This window comes from Delphinus delphis, chromosome 12, assembly GCF_949987515.2.
Source record: "Delphinus delphis chromosome 12, mDelDel1.2, whole genome shotgun sequence".
Taxonomy (NCBI): domain Eukaryota; kingdom Metazoa; phylum Chordata; class Mammalia; order Artiodactyla; family Delphinidae; genus Delphinus; species Delphinus delphis.
The window spans coordinates 10062601-10080174 of NC_082694.2; the positions used below are offsets into that span (position 1 = coordinate 10062601).

General features: G+C 49.9%; 1 protein-coding gene across 1 annotated transcript in view; it reads right to left on the minus strand.

The window, feature by feature from the left end:
* Positions 1 to 2848: 2848 nt before the first annotated feature.
* Positions 2849 to 17574, minus strand: part of ZAP70 (zeta chain of T cell receptor associated protein kinase 70) — a 29706-nt gene continuing 14980 nt past the window's right edge. Inside the window, exons 4-13 of the mRNA XM_060027680.1 lie at positions 9688 to 9826; positions 9507 to 9588; positions 9382 to 9428; positions 9093 to 9144; positions 7840 to 8032; positions 7125 to 7331; positions 5127 to 5319; positions 4895 to 5035; positions 4681 to 4793; positions 2849 to 3323 (exon numbers count right to left, since the gene is read on the minus strand). Coding sequence (XP_059883663.1) covers positions 3215 to 3323; positions 4681 to 4793; positions 4895 to 5035; positions 5127 to 5319; positions 7125 to 7331; positions 7840 to 8032; positions 9093 to 9144; positions 9382 to 9428; positions 9507 to 9588; positions 9688 to 9826 — 1276 coding nt within the window. The 3' untranslated portion in view covers positions 2849 to 3214. The remainder of the gene's footprint in view (positions 3324 to 4680; positions 4794 to 4894; positions 5036 to 5126; positions 5320 to 7124; positions 7332 to 7839; positions 8033 to 9092; positions 9145 to 9381; positions 9429 to 9506; positions 9589 to 9687; positions 9827 to 17574) is intronic.

Consider the following 17574-nt stretch of genomic DNA (forward strand, 5'->3'; position numbering starts at 1 on the left):
CCCGGCTGTGTCGCAGTGAGTCCCGTGAGCCTCATGCAGCCTCCAAGCTCCTCAGTTTGGGAGGGAGTCACCAGCACTTCCATAAAGGTGACACCCAGACCCCACCTGCAGCTCATAGCTTGCCGGTGGGAACTGACCCCCCAACACACACACCTGGTGTCTTCTCAGGGACCAGAGGCTGGCTCAGGGGGTCAGCAGGGTGCAAACATCCCCACCAGGGAGGGCGCGGAGAGCAGAAGACCCTCTCGTCCAGCCACTGGGGACCCATCAAGGAGGCTTGGGTTGGCCAAAGCCAGAGCCCCCTACCCCTGGAGGGCAGAAGGAAGGGGAGGACTTTCTCTCCTTACATCCCAGGACACTCCCCTGCAGGTTTTCTAACTCCTTGACCTGGATTTACCTTCTCTTTCTGGCCAAACCACCCAAAGAAACTGAGGCACAGAGAGATTAAGAAATTTCCCCCAGTAACTTACTCATACTTTAAGGATAAGTTTTCCTTGTGGACATTAGTAAAATGGGGATGAAAATAATTCCGACAGGAAGGGAACAGTAGATGCAAAGGCCCAGAGGTGAGAGTCAGCATGAATATGTTTGGGGAACCCTGGAAGAGGATGGAGGAAATTGGTCAGAGCTGCTAGTAGAAAAGACTCTTCAAGCGGTTCTGGGGTGAACGGATTGCAGGGGACGGGACTAGGGACCTGTGAGACCAGGGAGGAGCCTGGGGTCCTGCTCCAGGCAGAAGAAGATGACCAAAGTGGGGCAGGAGGCAAGAGCCGGGTTTGAGCAGCTGAGCGGTCTTGGCTTGGGGAACACCGCCACCTGGTGGTATATATGTGGAACTACACCCTCTTCATTGGTTCGTTCAACAGTCATTTATTGCGAGCACATAGCGTTCTCAATGTATTTGACCCCCAGAACGGATCACTTTTAACACCTCCTCCCCATAAAATAATGTTATCTTCAGCAATAATCATAACATGAAACAAATAATAATGATGACCACAAAAGAAATGCAGACAACGAAAATGTATTTCCCTCTGACATAATACTTTATGTAACAACGTAAATAATTATCCAGTAACTAACAGGTGGATTTAATAAAACTGAAATATCTGCAAACAATACAATTTCGGAAGCCATGAAATTGTACCACTGATGTAATTTTTCTTGATTTGTTCATTAGTTTTAAAACAATTAGTTAAAAAACAATTTTTGCATTTTAATGGTGCTATTCAAAGTCAGTAATACAGTTAGCTTATGAACTAATATGTGCATTTACCAACTAAAAATATATCGCATGGCTTGCAAACTTCACTGTTTTACATTTTAAACACAAAACCTTCAAGCGGCTGCAGAGAATGACAAAATGGAAGGAACTGAGTTTGTGTCTTAATCTTTACAATCGCTGTGCTCTGCTCATCTGTTTCGAATCTAAATGCAGGAAGATATCGTCTGGCAGGGCTTGGAGACCCTCAAACAATTGCAAACCATTACAGATTTAGTCCCCAAACAAACACAGAGCTGAGAGTCTTCGTGTGTCTCAAGTTGACTCTCTAACTGGGGGCTCTCTGAACTACTTTCCAGGTAGAATACAAAGTTCATTAAAGAATACGCTAGGGAATTCCCTGGTGGCGCAGTGGTTGAGAGTCTGCCTGCCGATGCAGGGGACACGGGTTCGTGCCCCGGTCCGGGAGGATCCCACATGCCGCGGAGCGGCTGGGCCCGTGAGCCATGGCCGCTGAGCCTGCGCGTCCGGAGCCTGTGCTCCGCAACGGGAGAGGCCACAACAGTGAGAGGCCCGCGTACCGCAAAAAAAAAAAAAAAAAAAAAAAAAAGAATACGCTAACATGAAGCTTACCCATGAATTATTAAAACTCCGTGCGCGGTAAAATCAGAGCAAGGTCCGTACCTAAGTTAATAACCCCGATTTCCTGGTTTCGACAACGCACTCACATCACCAAGGTTCTGGGGTCTCCTCTCGGGCGTCACCAGCCTGGGCCTCAAGCCCCAGTCCCCACACCCCACCCCACAGTGCCACAAAACAGCCCCAGGCTTTCTAGAGCTCCACAAACAAAAAGAAAGAAAATCTACCTTCTCAGAAGCCGCAGAAAATCTCCTCGCCTCTCCCTGGCGCTAAGCGGGTTGCATGGCCGCCCCGGAGCCCGTGGCTCTGCGGGGCCAGGCCAAGAGGAGGAGGCATTGCAGGGCATGGGGGCCAACTGCAGCCGAGCAAGTCCGGAAAAGAAATGCAGGGGCCTGGCTCCACTTCACCCGACCTGTCGGGTTCTGTGCTCCAACACCCCAGTTCATGTGGGGACACTGAAGCAGCACGCACTGGGAGCCGGGTCTTCTCCTGAGCCGGACTGAGCCGGACTGAGCCGGCCCTCGGGGCATCAGGTGATAAGGATTCCCAGCTGTGACTGTCTGGGCCCAGGGAGGAAGGGGAGGCAGCTGAGAAGGGGCCGAATCACCTGAAGAGACCTTAAAATGCACGGGCTGGGGCGGGATCAGCGTGTGTTAAACTCTCTCCAGGTGATGATAACACGCCGCGAACACGGGCAGCACCTGTCTCACGCCGTCCGTGAGGCTCGGGGAGCTGAGTGGCCAGCAGGCACGCGGCCCCTAAGTCCCCACGCTCACCTGCTGCAGCCCCTCACGCTGGTAAAGATGTCCCCGGGACACAAGGGCGGGAATGCCAGCCCCCAGGCCCACACGAGAAAAGCTGTATCAAATATTGGAATGCCCGTGCATTGCACCATCAGGCACTTCTCATGGACCCCTTCCGATGACCCAGCCCCTTTCCTGGTCCCCCCGCCCTCACCCCAGAAAGATGAGGGATCTCAGACAAGAGAGAAGCTGCGTTTATTCCAATGATTGGGGTCTTGCCACCTGAGAACTCCGGGAGTCCGCCCTCTGGGCCCAGAGGAAGGAGGGTCCTTGCTGTAAGCAACGCCCCCTCAGCTCAGGGCCTCCCAGTAGATTCCAGCCCAGGATCACCTTGCCTGGGTCTCGGCCTCCTACCCCAGCCAGAGGGGCCAGGTGACCAGGCAGGGAATACTAGACCAGTGTGGGCCGGAGGTCTGAGCTGTCCCCCTTCTCACAGCCCAGCTGGTGTGGGGGAGAGAAACTGAGCTGGGCTCAGCCAGACTGGAGGTCCTGGGAGGGAGCTGAGGACACAGGAGGAAAAGCTGGGGCGTAGGGGCCGGCAGGCTGGAGCTCAGACACACGCAGCCTCGGCCGCAGGGTCCGCGGCCCTGCTTGCCAAGCTGTAGTAGTAGGTGCGCATGCGCTGCTCCACGGTCAGGAAGTCTGGACGGTCCTCCCACCTGTGAGGGGTCGGGGAGATCCAGACTGGATCCTGATTGATCCAGACCACACCCCCAGAACCCAACTTCAGCTGGTGGGTGGACATGCACGGGGCTCAGGAAGCAGTGGGCCTGGGGTGGGGGGTGGGTATCGGGTAATGGAGGGGTCTCCTGGGTGTGAGAGGACCGCAATCCCGGGTTGGCCGTATCGCCTAGGTGAAGAGCTGACATCCAGGATGCAGGGGAACCATATACTGAGTGTTGACTGGCGAAGACTCAGGGAAGGGAGCTCCCTGAGTGCAGGGGTGACAACTGTGGACCACGGGGAGCTGGGATGTTGAATGGTGATGTGCTGAGCGTGTGCATTTGGCCAGGGTATTGGGGTGCTGGGTATGGGCTCACACGGATGCAAGTATGCTGCCCGCAAAGGAGAGGAACATTGGCGTCTGGAGGATGGGTGCAGCTAGTGGGGAGTCAGGGAATTAATGGTGTGAGGATGGGTGCAGCTAGTGGGGAGTCAGGGTATTAACGGTGTGTGTGTGGACTATCCATGTATTGCGTTGGGGTGTTAGATGCTGGCCTCTTTGGGTATTGGGGTGTTGGTGTATTGTTTCTTGGTAGAGGTTGAGTTAATACTTGGTGGAGAAGGGATGGGCTGATCATTTCTTATTCATTTATCGTAAGTAGGGTGTGTATTTATTGGAGTGCTTGGGTGTTTGGGTATCAGTGTGGAAGGTGTTGGCCAGTGGAATAATGGGTGCTGGGGCAGGAAAGGTACCAAATATTGGAATGCCCGTGCATTGCAGGGTTAGTGTAGGGTAATAGCTTGTTTGGGTGCATGTTGCCTGTTGTGTGATGGGAAGGGGAGGTATCGATGGTGTTAGGAGTTGGCATGTTCAAGCGCCGGGCTTCGAGCAGACAGAGGTGGGAGGGCACTGAGTATCTGGGTGCTTTGGTGTTGGCCTGAATGGGTAATTAGGTGTTGAATGTTGGCTGATGGGAAACAGGAATTATATAATGGAGTGTCATCCCATGCCCTGAGTATTGGTATCATAGTTTGGGTAACAGTACTGACTTGTCTGAGTGTTGCAGGATCATTTGAGTATTGGCTGGTGGGAGACTGAGGTTTTAGATGCTGGAGCAGTGGGTGTCCGCAGGTAGGGTGCTGGGGTGCTGGACCAGTGGAGCATTGTAGGGTCAGTCTGTTGGAGAGCTGAGCATAGATGCAGGGGGAATAAAGGTACCGAGGGTTGGAAAGGCCATGAATTGGGTGAGTCTCTGGGTGGGATGAGTTAGTTGGACTATTGGGCACCACGACCTCCTGCCCCAGGCCTGGGTGTCAGTTCAGCCAGGTACCCTCCTGCCCGCTGGCACTCACTTGTAGGTCCAGCAGTCGCTCATGAGCTTGTACATTTCGGGCGGACACTCTGGGGGGCACTCCATCCGCTTGCCCTGCTCGATGAAGGCCATGACCTCGGGGCCCTTCATCTTCTGCTCAAGCCAGAGCCAAGTACGCATGTGAGTAACCAGGGCCCCTCCCCCCCGGCCCCTCTCCCCACCCAGCTGTCCGCCCGCCTCTGCCCCACACCTGCCTTGTAGGGCTTCTGGCCATAGGAGAAGGCTTCCCACATGGTGACCCCGTAGCCCCAGACGTCACTGCGGCTGGAGAACTTGCGGAAGTTGATGCACTCAGGCGCGTACCACTTGAGCGGCCACTTCCCTGCCGAGCGAGCCTGGAGGGTGGGAGATGCTGCCGGGACAGGGCTCGGGGACCCTCCACACCACCGCCTCCTCCACCTGGGCACCCCAGGGCCAGGGGCTCACGGTGTAGTAGCTGTCATCAGCACCCAGTGCCTTGGAGAGACCAAAGTCGCTGATCTTGGCGTAGTGCCGGTTGACCAGAAGGACGTTGCGGGCCGCCAGGTCACGGTGCACAAAGTTCTTCTCCTCCAGGTACTTCATGCCCATGGACACCTGATGCAGCAGCTCCGCCACATTGCTGACGGGGATCTCCTCCCTGGGGTGCAGGGGAAGGCAGGGGCAAAGCCCACTTCTCTGACCCAGCTGAGCCTCTGTTCAACAGGTGCTATTGGGCACCTGCTGTGTGCCAGGCATGGGGCGGGGGGACACGGCGTGAGCAAAACAGGCACAAACCTCTGCCCTCATCCAGGCTCGAGGCCTTAAATTTCGTCCATATACTGGGATTCCCAGACTTAACACATTTACCTGCGTCCTCTGTGTGCCCTCAGGGGGTCTCACGGGCATCTCAAAGATAATAAAGACAAAGCCAAGTTCCTGATTGTACAAACACACGCGTGCGCGCACACACACACACTCCTCTCTCTCCATCTTTTCACTTACTCAGAAGCACTGGCCTTGCCCTCAGCTCCTTTTCCTCACACCCAATATCCAATCCATCAGCAAACCCTGGCAGCCCTGACTTCAAAATCCCTCCAGAATCCCCCTACTTCTCTCCACGTCTGCTTCTGCCACCCTGACCCAGCCGTCATCATGGCCAGCCTGGACCAGAACAGCCACCTCTGCCCTCACCCGGCACGGCCTGTCCTTCCCACACTGGAGTCAGGTCCTGCCCCTCCTCGGCTCACGGCGTCCAGGGCTCCTACCTCACTCAGGGTAAATGTCCAAGTCCTCCCCACGGCCCACGAGGCCCTGCACCATCTTCCCCATCACCTCCCTGCCCATGTCAGCTCCCCACTCCCCTGCACTCACTCTGCTTCAGCCTCGGGGCCCTACTCACAGTTCCTCTACCACACCAGGCACCTCAGGACCTTTGCGCCGGCTGTGCCCTCTGTCTGGACCACTCTTCCCCCAGAGCTGCACTTGGCTGCCTCACCTTCTCACTTCTCACCCCCTACCCTGACACTCCCAACCCCCCTTTCCATAGTACTTACCTTCCAACATACTCTATACTTTACGGTATTATAATGATTATTTAAAGCCTCTCTTTCCCAACCAAACTACAAGGCAGAGAACTTTGTCTCTTTGTTCGCTGATAATCCCAAGTGCTGGTAATGGTCCCTGTCACAGAGAAATTGCCCAGTGAACACCCATGGGATAACTGAGTACATGAACTGGGACCCGTGAAGGCACGCACTCCAGCAAGAGCTCGGGTTCAAGGTCATGTGCCTCGTGTCGTGAGGGTAAGAGTTTGAGGCACGAGGGAACACAAACGAAACCAATTTCTTTGGATTAGAGATGGGCCAATTTTTTCTCTACAGGGCCTGAGAGTCAATATTTCAGCCTTTGCTGGACACATATGGTCTCTGCCACATAGTCCTCTTTGTTTTTTCCACAGACCTTTAAAAATGCGAAAGCAGGCTGTACAACACAAGCCTGGCTGCAGTTTCCCAACCCTGCTTCAGGTCGAAGACCGTCAACCGTCGGCAACTTCCCGTGCGCCATGAACTGGCCGAGAGAACAGAGGTGGCAGTTGGGACAGAGCTGATACTTACAAAGCTCCTATAAGCAACGCCAGGCACCGTTCTGAGCACTTTCTATGGATAGACGTCAACTCATCTGACCCTCCCAAGAGCCCCTGGACGTAAATACTGTGCATCGCCGTGGTACAAATGAGGAGACTGAGGCACAGATGAATTAAGAAACCCACCTGGGGTCACACCAGTTAGCGGCAGAGCTGAAAGTCAAACCTGGGGTCAGATCTGTCATGGGCGTGAGTGTGGGCAGCAGCTGTGAGTGTGTCTATAAACGCGGGGAAATGAGTGTGGAACGCACCCGTGGGCGGACAGGATCATTCCCGCCCACGCCCCCAGCCCCAACCACCTGGCCGGCCCAGAGGCTCACTTCTTCCCGAGCAGGAACTTGTGCAGCGGCCCGCCGCCCGCCATCTCCATCACCAGCATGAGGGCCTCGGCCTGGCACACACCGATGAGCCGCACGATGTAGGGGTTGTCCAGCTGGTGCATGATCTGCGCCTCCCGCATCATCTCATCCTTGTCCGCCTTCTCTGTGTTCTGTTTCAACACCTTGATGGCCACGTCGATCTGCTTCCTGCCGTGACGCACAGAGGGACGCGCGTGAGCCGGCACGGGCCCGACCTGGCCCCCTCAGCCCAACCCGACCTGCCTCTCCTCTCCCTGGACTTGTGTAGTAGATGCTGTGGTTTGCCGCCCAGTCCTCCCTGCAGCTCACGGCTCACAGCTCACAGCCAAGCCCCTCCCAGGAACTGCCCCTTGCTGAAAAGAACCGGCTCAAAGTGTCACCCTCCCCAGGGGCAGCCTGTACCAAGTGACCAGCCGATGGAGTAGACAAGGGGGACTCTGTTGCATCTGCAGCTCAGCCCAACTTCTCTCTGCCCCAGACCTGCCCCTCTCACTCCTTCTCGGGTGTTGCCCTGGGCTCCCCCAGGTAACCCCGCCTAGCAGGCAATTTCCTGTCCCAGCGTCTGTTTCCCAGGCAACCTGAAGTCACATCCTGGCTCCAACCCCCAAGGCCTTGGGAGGCAGCGCCCCCTCTGCCCCTCCCACAGCGGTTCCCCAGCCAAGGCTGGGCAGCCTACTTGCACATGCGGTAGACGCCCTGGCGAACGGAGCCAAAGTTGCCGCAGCCAAGTTCTATGTCAGCCATGAGGAGGTTCTCGCGCTTCAGGAAGAGCTTCTTGTTTTTGAGCTCCTCGGGGTCGCTGTAGGGGCTCTCGTACACGCTGGTGTCCATGGGCATCGATCGCGGCTTCTCTGAGGACGCTAGGCATGCTGGGCACACACACAGGCGTGTGCTCCCAAGTCAGGAGCAGGGAGAGGGATGGGGGCTGGGCAGGGCAGCCTCGGTGCCCACCAGGCACGTCGCCGCAAGGCACAGGGTGCACCGTGCAGAGCACGCACAGGCACACGTGCACACGTGTGTGATCACGTGCGTGCGTGCATTTGTGTGCACTCCTGGTCCCCTCTGTGGGTGAGCTGGGAAGCCACGTCCAAGAGGACTCTAGTGCGCACTGGCCTGAGTGTGCACACACATGCGTCCTTGCGTGTTCACGCATAACACCCACGTACACTCTCACCCACGTCTCGGTGTGTGATGGGGGTCCAAAGGCGTGTCTGCACAAGTAACCACTACAGTGCCAGCTGAGGCGTGCACACCTATGGGTGTGCGTGCACTGACACGTCTGCACCCGTGTCACGCCTGCCCAGGTCTGCGTATGCACCACGCAGCCAGGTGTACAAGGGCTGCAGATGAGCCTCTCTGTGCACAGGCAACCGTGTATGTTCTCTACACACACGTGCACAGGCTTACATCCACACATGAAACACAGGAGCATCTGCGACAGTGCCTTTCAGGGACCTGGGCTCTGGAGCCTGCCTCCTTGGGTTCAAACCCCAGCTCCACCACTGCCTAGCTGCGGGACATGACAGTTCCCGGCCCTCCTTTCTCTTCTGTAAAATGAGAATAATTACCATGACCGCCTCATGTGCTTGTCGGGAGGATTCAGCAAAGCTCATACACTCAGTGAGCTTGGGGCATGACTGGCAGATAGTAGGTGCTTAACAGATGTGTGTCTGTACCCGGGCTGGCCCAGGCATGGCCAGGTCTACTCCCCTGCACGTCAGCATGCCCCCGGGCACGTGCTCACAGGCGGGCATGATGCATGTGCCCACGTGGACACCTGCAGGCACAGTGCATGCACAGGGCAACCAGGCCCACCGCCGCAGGTCAGGCCTGGCACACGTCCCTCCCCTGACACACCCCAGGGCCCAGCCAGGACCCTGCTCTTGGTCTGACACGAACCCCTACACACCTCCATCTCTGCCGACTCACCTGGTTCAGGGGTGTATCCGTCTGAGTTGAGCGTGTCGATCCGTCTCTGAGGCTAAAGGTCATGGGGTCAGCAAGGGTCAGCAGGGCCAGAGCTGGGGGCACCCAGCCCCTCTCATGAGACCCACATCGTCTGAGGACTCCCAGAGATGGTGCTGGGGGTGCCCTCTTCTGTTCCACGGCAGCCCCACTCTCCCCCCATCTCCTGCCCGGAGCCCCACCCTGGGAACAGGACCCATTGCCCACCCAGCTCCATCCCCAAGGCCCCAAGTCTACGGTGCTTCTGACTCACCTGGGTGAATGTGGATGGGTGGGCGGGGAGTGTGGGAGCAGCGGCCTCTGGGGGAGCAGAAGGGACAGTGAGGGGGTGGGGGCCGGGGTCTCCCGCTCACCCCTGTGCCCCGCTGCCCCGCTCACCTGAGCTGGCGCTGTTGTTGGGACAGGCCTCCTTTAGGCAGTAGATGAGCCCGTCAGCCTTCAGCTTCAGGTACTCCACCAGCTGCAGGGAGGAGCGTCAGGGCCGGGGCTCCCCTCCTCCCCAGGAGCCTGAGCACCCCGCCGCAGCCTCTCCCCACAACAGGGTGTGTGGGCGGCCTACCTGCCAGAGCGTGTCAAACTTGGTCCCCTCGGGAATGCAGTATTTGCCCGCCTTGTCCTGGCTGATGAGGTAGTGGTACACAGTCTTCCCATAGATCAGAGACAGCGCATAGGTGCCCTGCTCCTTCCGGGGTCTCAGCCTGGTGGGGGATGGAGGGGGTGTCACCCCTACAACCACATGGGTCCCCTCCCCCGTGGTGCCCTCCTAGTTAGGCCCTAGTTCCCACACACACGCCCTATGGCCTCTGCACCCCAGAGCCTCATGGAGAAGTGGCAGGGGCTGCGGGAGCTGAGGTCAGGCCCCACTCAACCTCCAGACCTACTGGTAACAGGCTATGCGTGGGGCTGGCGGAGGGGGTGCCGGGGTGAGCAGAGAGGTGAATGGCCATGTTCACAGTCATCCAAGGGCAGGTATGTGGCCATCCACAGGGGAATACTGGGCCACCCACGGTGGACATTCAGCCCTGCGGGGCCTGATACTCAGGCACCCACAGCTGCACACTTGGCCATTCAGGGGGGAACACTTAGCCATACGCTGGGGGGCACCTGGTCCTCCATGGCTGAATACCAGGCCACCCATGGTTGGACACTGGGCCACAGGTGTGGGGCGGGGAGGCACTTGGCGATTCCTGGAGGGATATTTTTTCATCTATGGTGGACACAGAGCCACTCACGGGGGACACACAGACTTAAGACCATTCTCTTGGGGAGACAAAGCTGTTTCTATACATAGAGCGACAAAGGCAAGTGCAAGTCCATGGCTAGATCACAGGGCACCTTCGTACACATCAGCACAAGTCACCTTGCCGTCACAAGAGACCCACCAGTTATCATAACAGATGACCTTTAACAGAATGAAACCCTTGATTGTCCTCTTCTGGAAATTTGCCAAAACAAATAATCTTCCATGTCTATCGATCAGAATTAAGCCCCTAAAAGATGGTGCCTTCATGCAGTAAGAACCTGTCCAACCACACACACACATGCACACACACACACACACACACACACACGGACCAATTTAGGGCCACCTGCACCCTCCCATCCTATTGTAAAACTAGTCAGCATCTCCCACAAAATAGTTTCGTCTTGAGTTCCCAGCACAAGTTTCTATTCCAGGGTTAAGTGTAGATTTCTAATGGACGAGGGAGGGGCAGCTGTTTCTGGAGGTGGTCTCAGGCTCTGTGGACACTGTAGACAACAGACCAATAATCTAGGGGATTGAACTAAGTTACACAAGAGCTGGCTGGGAGCGCACAGCAGGAAATAGCCATGGGATGACCCACAGGTGGGCACCATCAGAGTGTAAACTCTCAGGGCTTGGGCCCTGCCCATGGATATTAATTCACTGGACAAATATTTACTAAGTGTTGACCACATGCCAGGCATTATTCTAAAGGCAGGAGTACAGTGGTGAACAAGACAGACACGAGCCCACCTTGCAACTCTTCCTTAGGCCAAAGAGACAGAGAAATGTCCCTTAAATCTCCATGGCAAAACATGAGTGAGGGATGGAGGGGTGGCTGTGAATATCCTATCCATTGCCGGACAGCAAGTTCCCCAAAGAACAATGCAGTGAAGGCTGACATAGTGACCAGGGCAGCCTACCTGGACACGTGGAGAGATAGGAAACAGGGTGGGGAGCAATGGGGGAGCACCAAAGGCAAGGAAGAGAATCCCACAACAAACTAAGAAAGGCAAATGTCCCACAGAAAGGAAGGAGCTTCCATAACTAGACTGGTGGGCTGGCCTGGAGGTGATTGTCTCTAACTACTAGTTCTCTTCTTTTGAGAAGTGAAAATACTTCATAAGGTCAAAACCTTAAGTTTTGAACTGACAACAAAAATTCAATGCCCAGAGGGCAGAGAGCAGAAGCAAGAAGAACTACAATTCTGCAGCCTGTGGAAAGAAAACCACATTCACAGAAAGATAGGGAAAATGAAAAGGCAGAGGACTTTGTACCAGATGAAGGAACAAGATAAAACCCCAAAAAACAACTAAATGAAGTGGAGACAGGCAACCTTCCAGAAAAAGAATTCAGAATAACGATAGTGAAGATGATCCAGAACCTCAAAAAAAGAATGGAGGCAAAGATCGCGAAGATGCAAGAAATGTTTAACAAAGATCTAGAAGAATTAAAGAACAAAAAAACAGATGAACAATACAATAACTGAAATGAAAAATACACTAGAAGGAATCAATAGCAGAATAACTGAGACAGAAGAATGGATAAGTGACTTGGAAGACAGAATGGTGGAATTCACTGCCACAAAACAGAATAAAGAAAAAAGAATGAAAAGAAATGAAGACAGCCTAAGAGACCTCTGGGACAACATTAAATGCAACAACATTTGCATTATAGGGGTCCCACAAGGAGAAGAGAGAGAGAAAGGACCCGAGAAAATATTTGAAGAGATTCTAGTCGAAAACTTCCCTAACGTGGGAAAGGAAATAGCCACCCAAGTCCAGGAAGCACAGAGAGTCCCAGGCAGGATAAACCCAAGGAGAAACATGCCGAGACAGATAGCAATCAAACTGACAAAAATTAAAGACAAAGAAAAATTATTGAAAGCAGCAAGGGAAAAATGACAAATAACACACAAGGGAACTCCCATAAGGTTAACAGCTGATTTCTCAGCACAAACTCTACAAGCCAGAAGGGAGTGGCATGATATATTTAAAGTGATGAAAGGCAAGAACCTACAACCAAGATTACTCTACCCAGCAAGGATCTCGTTCAGATTCGACAGAGAAATCAAAAGCTTTACAGGCAAGCAAAAACTAAGAGAATTCAGCACCACCAAACCAGCTCCACAACAAATGCTAAAGGAACTTCTCTAAGTGGGAAACACAAGAGAAGAAAAGGACCTACAAAAACAAACCCATAACAATTAAGAAAATGGTAACAGGAACATACATATCAATAATTACCTTAAAGGTGAATGGATTAAATGCTTCAACCAAAAGACACAGGCTCGCTGAATGGATACAAAAGACAAGACCCATATATATGCTGTCTACAAGTGACCCACTTCAGACCCAGGAACACATACAGACTGAAAGTGAGGTGATGGAAAAAGATATTCCATGCAAATGGAAATCAAAAGAAAGCTGGAGTACCAATACTCATATCAGATAAAATAACCTTTAAAATAAAGAATGTTATAAGAGACAAGGAAAGACACTACATAATGATCAAGGAAGCAATCCAAGAAGAAGATATAACAATTATAAATACATACGCACCCAACATAGGAGCACCTCAATACATAAGGCAATTGCTAATAGCTATAAAAAAGGAAATCAACAGTAACATAATAATAGTGGGGGATTTTAACACCTCACTTACACCAATGGACAGATCATCCAGACAGAAAATTAATAAGGAAACACAAGCTTTAAATGACACAATAGACCAGATAGATTTAATTGATATTTATAGGACACTCCATCCAAAAACAGCTGATTACACTTTCTTCTCAAGTGCACACAGAACATTCTCCAGGACAGATCACATCTTGGGTCACAAATCAAGCCTCAGTAAATTTAAGAAAATTGAAATCACATCAAGCATCTTTTCTGACCACAACGCTATGAGATTAGAAATCAATTACAGGGGAAAAAAACGTAAAAAATACAAACACATAGAGGCTAAACAATACGTTACTAAATAACCAGAGATAACTGAAGAAATCAAAGAGGAAATCAAAAAATACCTAGACACAAATTACAACGAAAACACGATGATCCAACACCTATGGGATGCAGCAAAAGCAATTCTAAGAGGGAAGTTTATAGCAATACAAGCCTACCTCAAGAAACAAGAACAATCTCAAATAAACAATCTAACCTTACACCTAAAGGAATTAGAGAAAGAAGAACAAATAAAACCCAAAGTTAGCAGAAGGAAAGAAATCATAAAGATCAGAGCAGAAATAAGTGAAATAGAAACAAAGAAAACAAGAGCAAAGATCAATAAAACTAAAAGCTGGTTCTTTGAGAAGATAAACAAAATTGATAAACCTGTAGCCAGACTCATCAAGAAAAAGAGGGAGGGCCTCCCTGGTGGCGCAGTGGTTGAGTCCGCCTGCCGATGCGGGGGACACGGGTTCGTGCCCCAGTCCGGGAGGATCCCACATGCCGGGGAGCGGCTGGGCCCGTGGGCCATGGCCACTGGGCCTGTGTGTTCAGGGCCTGTGCTCCACAACGGGAGAGGCTGCAGCAGTGGGAGGCCCATGTACCGCAAAAAAAAAAAAAAAAAAGAAAGAAAAGAAAAAAGAAAAAGAGGGAGAGGACTCAAATCAATAAAATTAGAAATGAAAAAGGAGAAGTTACAACAGACACTGCAGAACACAAAGCGTTCTAAGAGAATACTACAAGCAACTCTATGCCAATAAAATGGACAACCTGGAAGAAATGGACAAATTCTTAGAAAGGTATAACCTTCCAAGACTGAAGCAGGAAGAAATAGATAATATGAACAGACCAATCAAGTAATGAAATTCAAACTGTGATTAAAAATCTTCCAACAAACAAAAATCCAAGACCAGATGGCTTCACAGATGAATTCTATCAAACATTTAGAGAAGAGCTAACCTCCATCCTTCTCAAACTCTTCCAAAAATTGCAGAGGAAGGAACACTCCCAGACTCATTCTATGAGGCCACCATCACCCTGATACCAAAACCAGACAAAGATAGTACAAAAAAAGAAAATTAAAGACCAATATCACTGATGAATACAGATACAAAATCCTGAACAAAATACTAGCAAACAGAATGCAAAAACACATTAAAAGAATCATATACTATGATCAAGTGGGATTTATCTCAGGGATACAAGGATTCTTCAATACACGCAAATCAATCAATGTGATACACCATATTAACAAATTGAAGAATAAAAACCATATGATCATCTCAATAGATGCAGAAAAAGCTTTTGACAAAATTCAACTCCCATTTATGATAAAAACTCTCCAGAAAGTGGGCACAGAGGTACCCTACCTCATCATAATGAAGGCCATGTACGACAAACCCACAGCAAACATCGTTCTCAATGGTGAAAAACTGAAATCATTTCCTCTAAGATCAGGAACAAGGCAAGGATGTCCACTCTCACCGCTATTATTCAACATAGTTTTGGAAGTCCTAACCACAGTAATCAGAGAAGAAAAAGAAATAAAAGGAATACAAATTGGAAAAGAAGAAGTAAAACTTTCACTGTTTGCAGATGACATGATACTATACATAGAGAATCCTAAAGGTGCCACCAGCAAACTACTAGAGCTAATCAATGAATTTGCTAAGGTTGCAGGATACAAAATTAATGCACAGAAATCACTTGCATTCCTATCCACTAACAATGAAAGACCAGAAAGAGAAATTAAGGAAACAATCCCATTCACCATTGCAACAAAAAGAATAAAATTCCTAGGAATAAACCTACCTAAGGAGGTTAAAGACCTGTACTCAGAAAACTATAAGACACTGATGAAAGAAATCAAAGATGACACAAACAGATGGAGAGATATACCATGTTCTTGGATTGGAAGAATCAATATTGTGAAAATGACTATACTACCCAAAGCAATCTACAGATTCAATGCAATCCCTATCAAATTCCCAGTGGCATTTTTTACAGAACTAGAATAAAAAATATTAAAATTTGTATGGAGACACAAAAGACCCCGAATAGCCAAAGCAGCCTTGAGGGGAAAAAAATGGAGCTGGAGGAATCAGACTCCCTGACTTCCGACTATATTACAAAGCTACAGTAATCAAGACAATATGGTACTGGCACAAAACTGGAAATATAGATCAATGGAACAGTATAGAAAGCCCAGAGATAAACCCACGCACCTATGGTCAACTAGTCTATGACAAAGGAGGCAAGAATATACAATGGCAAAAAGACAGTCTCTTCAATAAGTGGTGCTGGGACAACTGGACAGCTACATGGAAAAGAATGAAATTAGAACACTCCCCAACACCATACACAAAAATAAACTCAAAATGGATTGGAGACCGAAATGTAAGACCAGACACTATAAAACTCTTAGAGGAAAACATAGGAAGAACACTCTTTGACATAAATCACAGCAAGATTTTTTTTGATCCACCTCCTAGAGTAACAGAAATAAAAACAAAAATAAACAAATGGGACCTAATGAAGCTTAAAAGCTTTTGCAAATCAAAGGAAACTACAAACAAGATGAAAAGACAACCCTCAGAATGGGAGAAAATATTTGTAAACAAATCAATAGCAAAGGATTAATCTCCAAAATATATAGACAGCTCATGCAGCTCAATATTAAAAAACAAACAACCCAATCAAAAAATGGTCAGAAGACCTAAATAGACATTTCTCCAAAGAAGACATATAGATGGCCAAAAAGCACATGAAAAGCTGCTCAACATCACTAATTATTAGAGAAATGCAAATCAAACTACAATGAGGTAACACCTCACACCAGTTAGAATGGGCATCATCAGAAAAGTTACAAACAACAAATGCTGGAGAGAGTGTGGAGAAAAGGGAACCCTCTTGCACTGTTGGTGGGAATGTAAACTGATACAGCCACTATGGAGAACAGTATGGAGGTTCCTTAAAAAACTAAAAATAGAATTACCATATGACCCAGCAATCCCACTACTGGTCATATACCCAGAGAAAACCATAATTCAAAAAGACACATGCACCCCAATGTTCATTGCAGCACTATTTACAATAGCCAGGTCATGGAAGCAACCTAAATGCCCATTGACAAAGAAATGCATAAAGAAGATGTGGTACATATATACAGTGGAATATTACTCAGCCATAAAAAAGAACGAACTTGGGTCATTTATAGAGACGTGGATGGACCCAGAGACTGTCATACAGAGTGAAGTAAGTCAGAAAGAGAAAAACAAATATCGTATATTAACACATATATGTGGAACCTAGAAAAATGGTACAGATGAACTGGTTTGCAAGGCAGAAATAGATACACAGATGTAGAGAACAAACGTATGGACACCAAGGGGGGAATGTTGCGGGGGGGATGGGAGATTGGGATTGACATGTATACACTAATATGTATAAAATAGATAACTAATAAGAACCTGCTGTATAAAAAATAAATAAAATAAAATTCAAAAAAATAAAAAAACTCAATGCTCAGCCACTCATCAGCAAACGTGTGTGGAATATTGAAAAAAAACAGCACAATATTAGACCTTTCTTCCCATCAATAAATGGAATCTAGTTCTGTATCTCCTGAATCAGGGATTGACCATGTGACTTGCTTTGGTCAATAAGACATTAGCAAACAGGACACAAGGAGAGGCTGGAAAAGTAGGTGACACTGGGGTTTGCCTGCCCTTTCTTGCTTCTCCTGGCAGCCCTGCAACGACCATGGAAGTGAGTCCACACTAGCCTGCTGGAGAAGCCATATGAAGGAGAATCAAGGCATCCCAGGCTGCCATCTGCCAGACATGTGAGTGAGGCCATCCCAGACCATCAAGGCCCAGTCAATCCTTCAGCTGACTGCGGCCACACAACTGAGCTCAAAAGAAACCAGCTCCATAACCACCCAGCTGAACTAAGCCCAAATAGCCAACCCATTGAATCAAGGCTGAATAAATGAATGTTATTTTAAGCTACAACAGTTTAGGGTGGTTTGTTACACAGCAAAGGCTAACTGATACACTGTCTTTGGAAAGAGACATGTGAGTTCACAAAAGAGCAGCCACCAATCCCACGTAGGCAAAGACTACTATACTGGTGTGGTCACCACATATATTTCAATGTCACAAATTCTACTTTATTTACCAAAAAAACCACCAGGTGGTGGCAGTTCTTCATCCTTGTAGTTCAAGCCTGAACTTAAACTAGAGGTACAGGC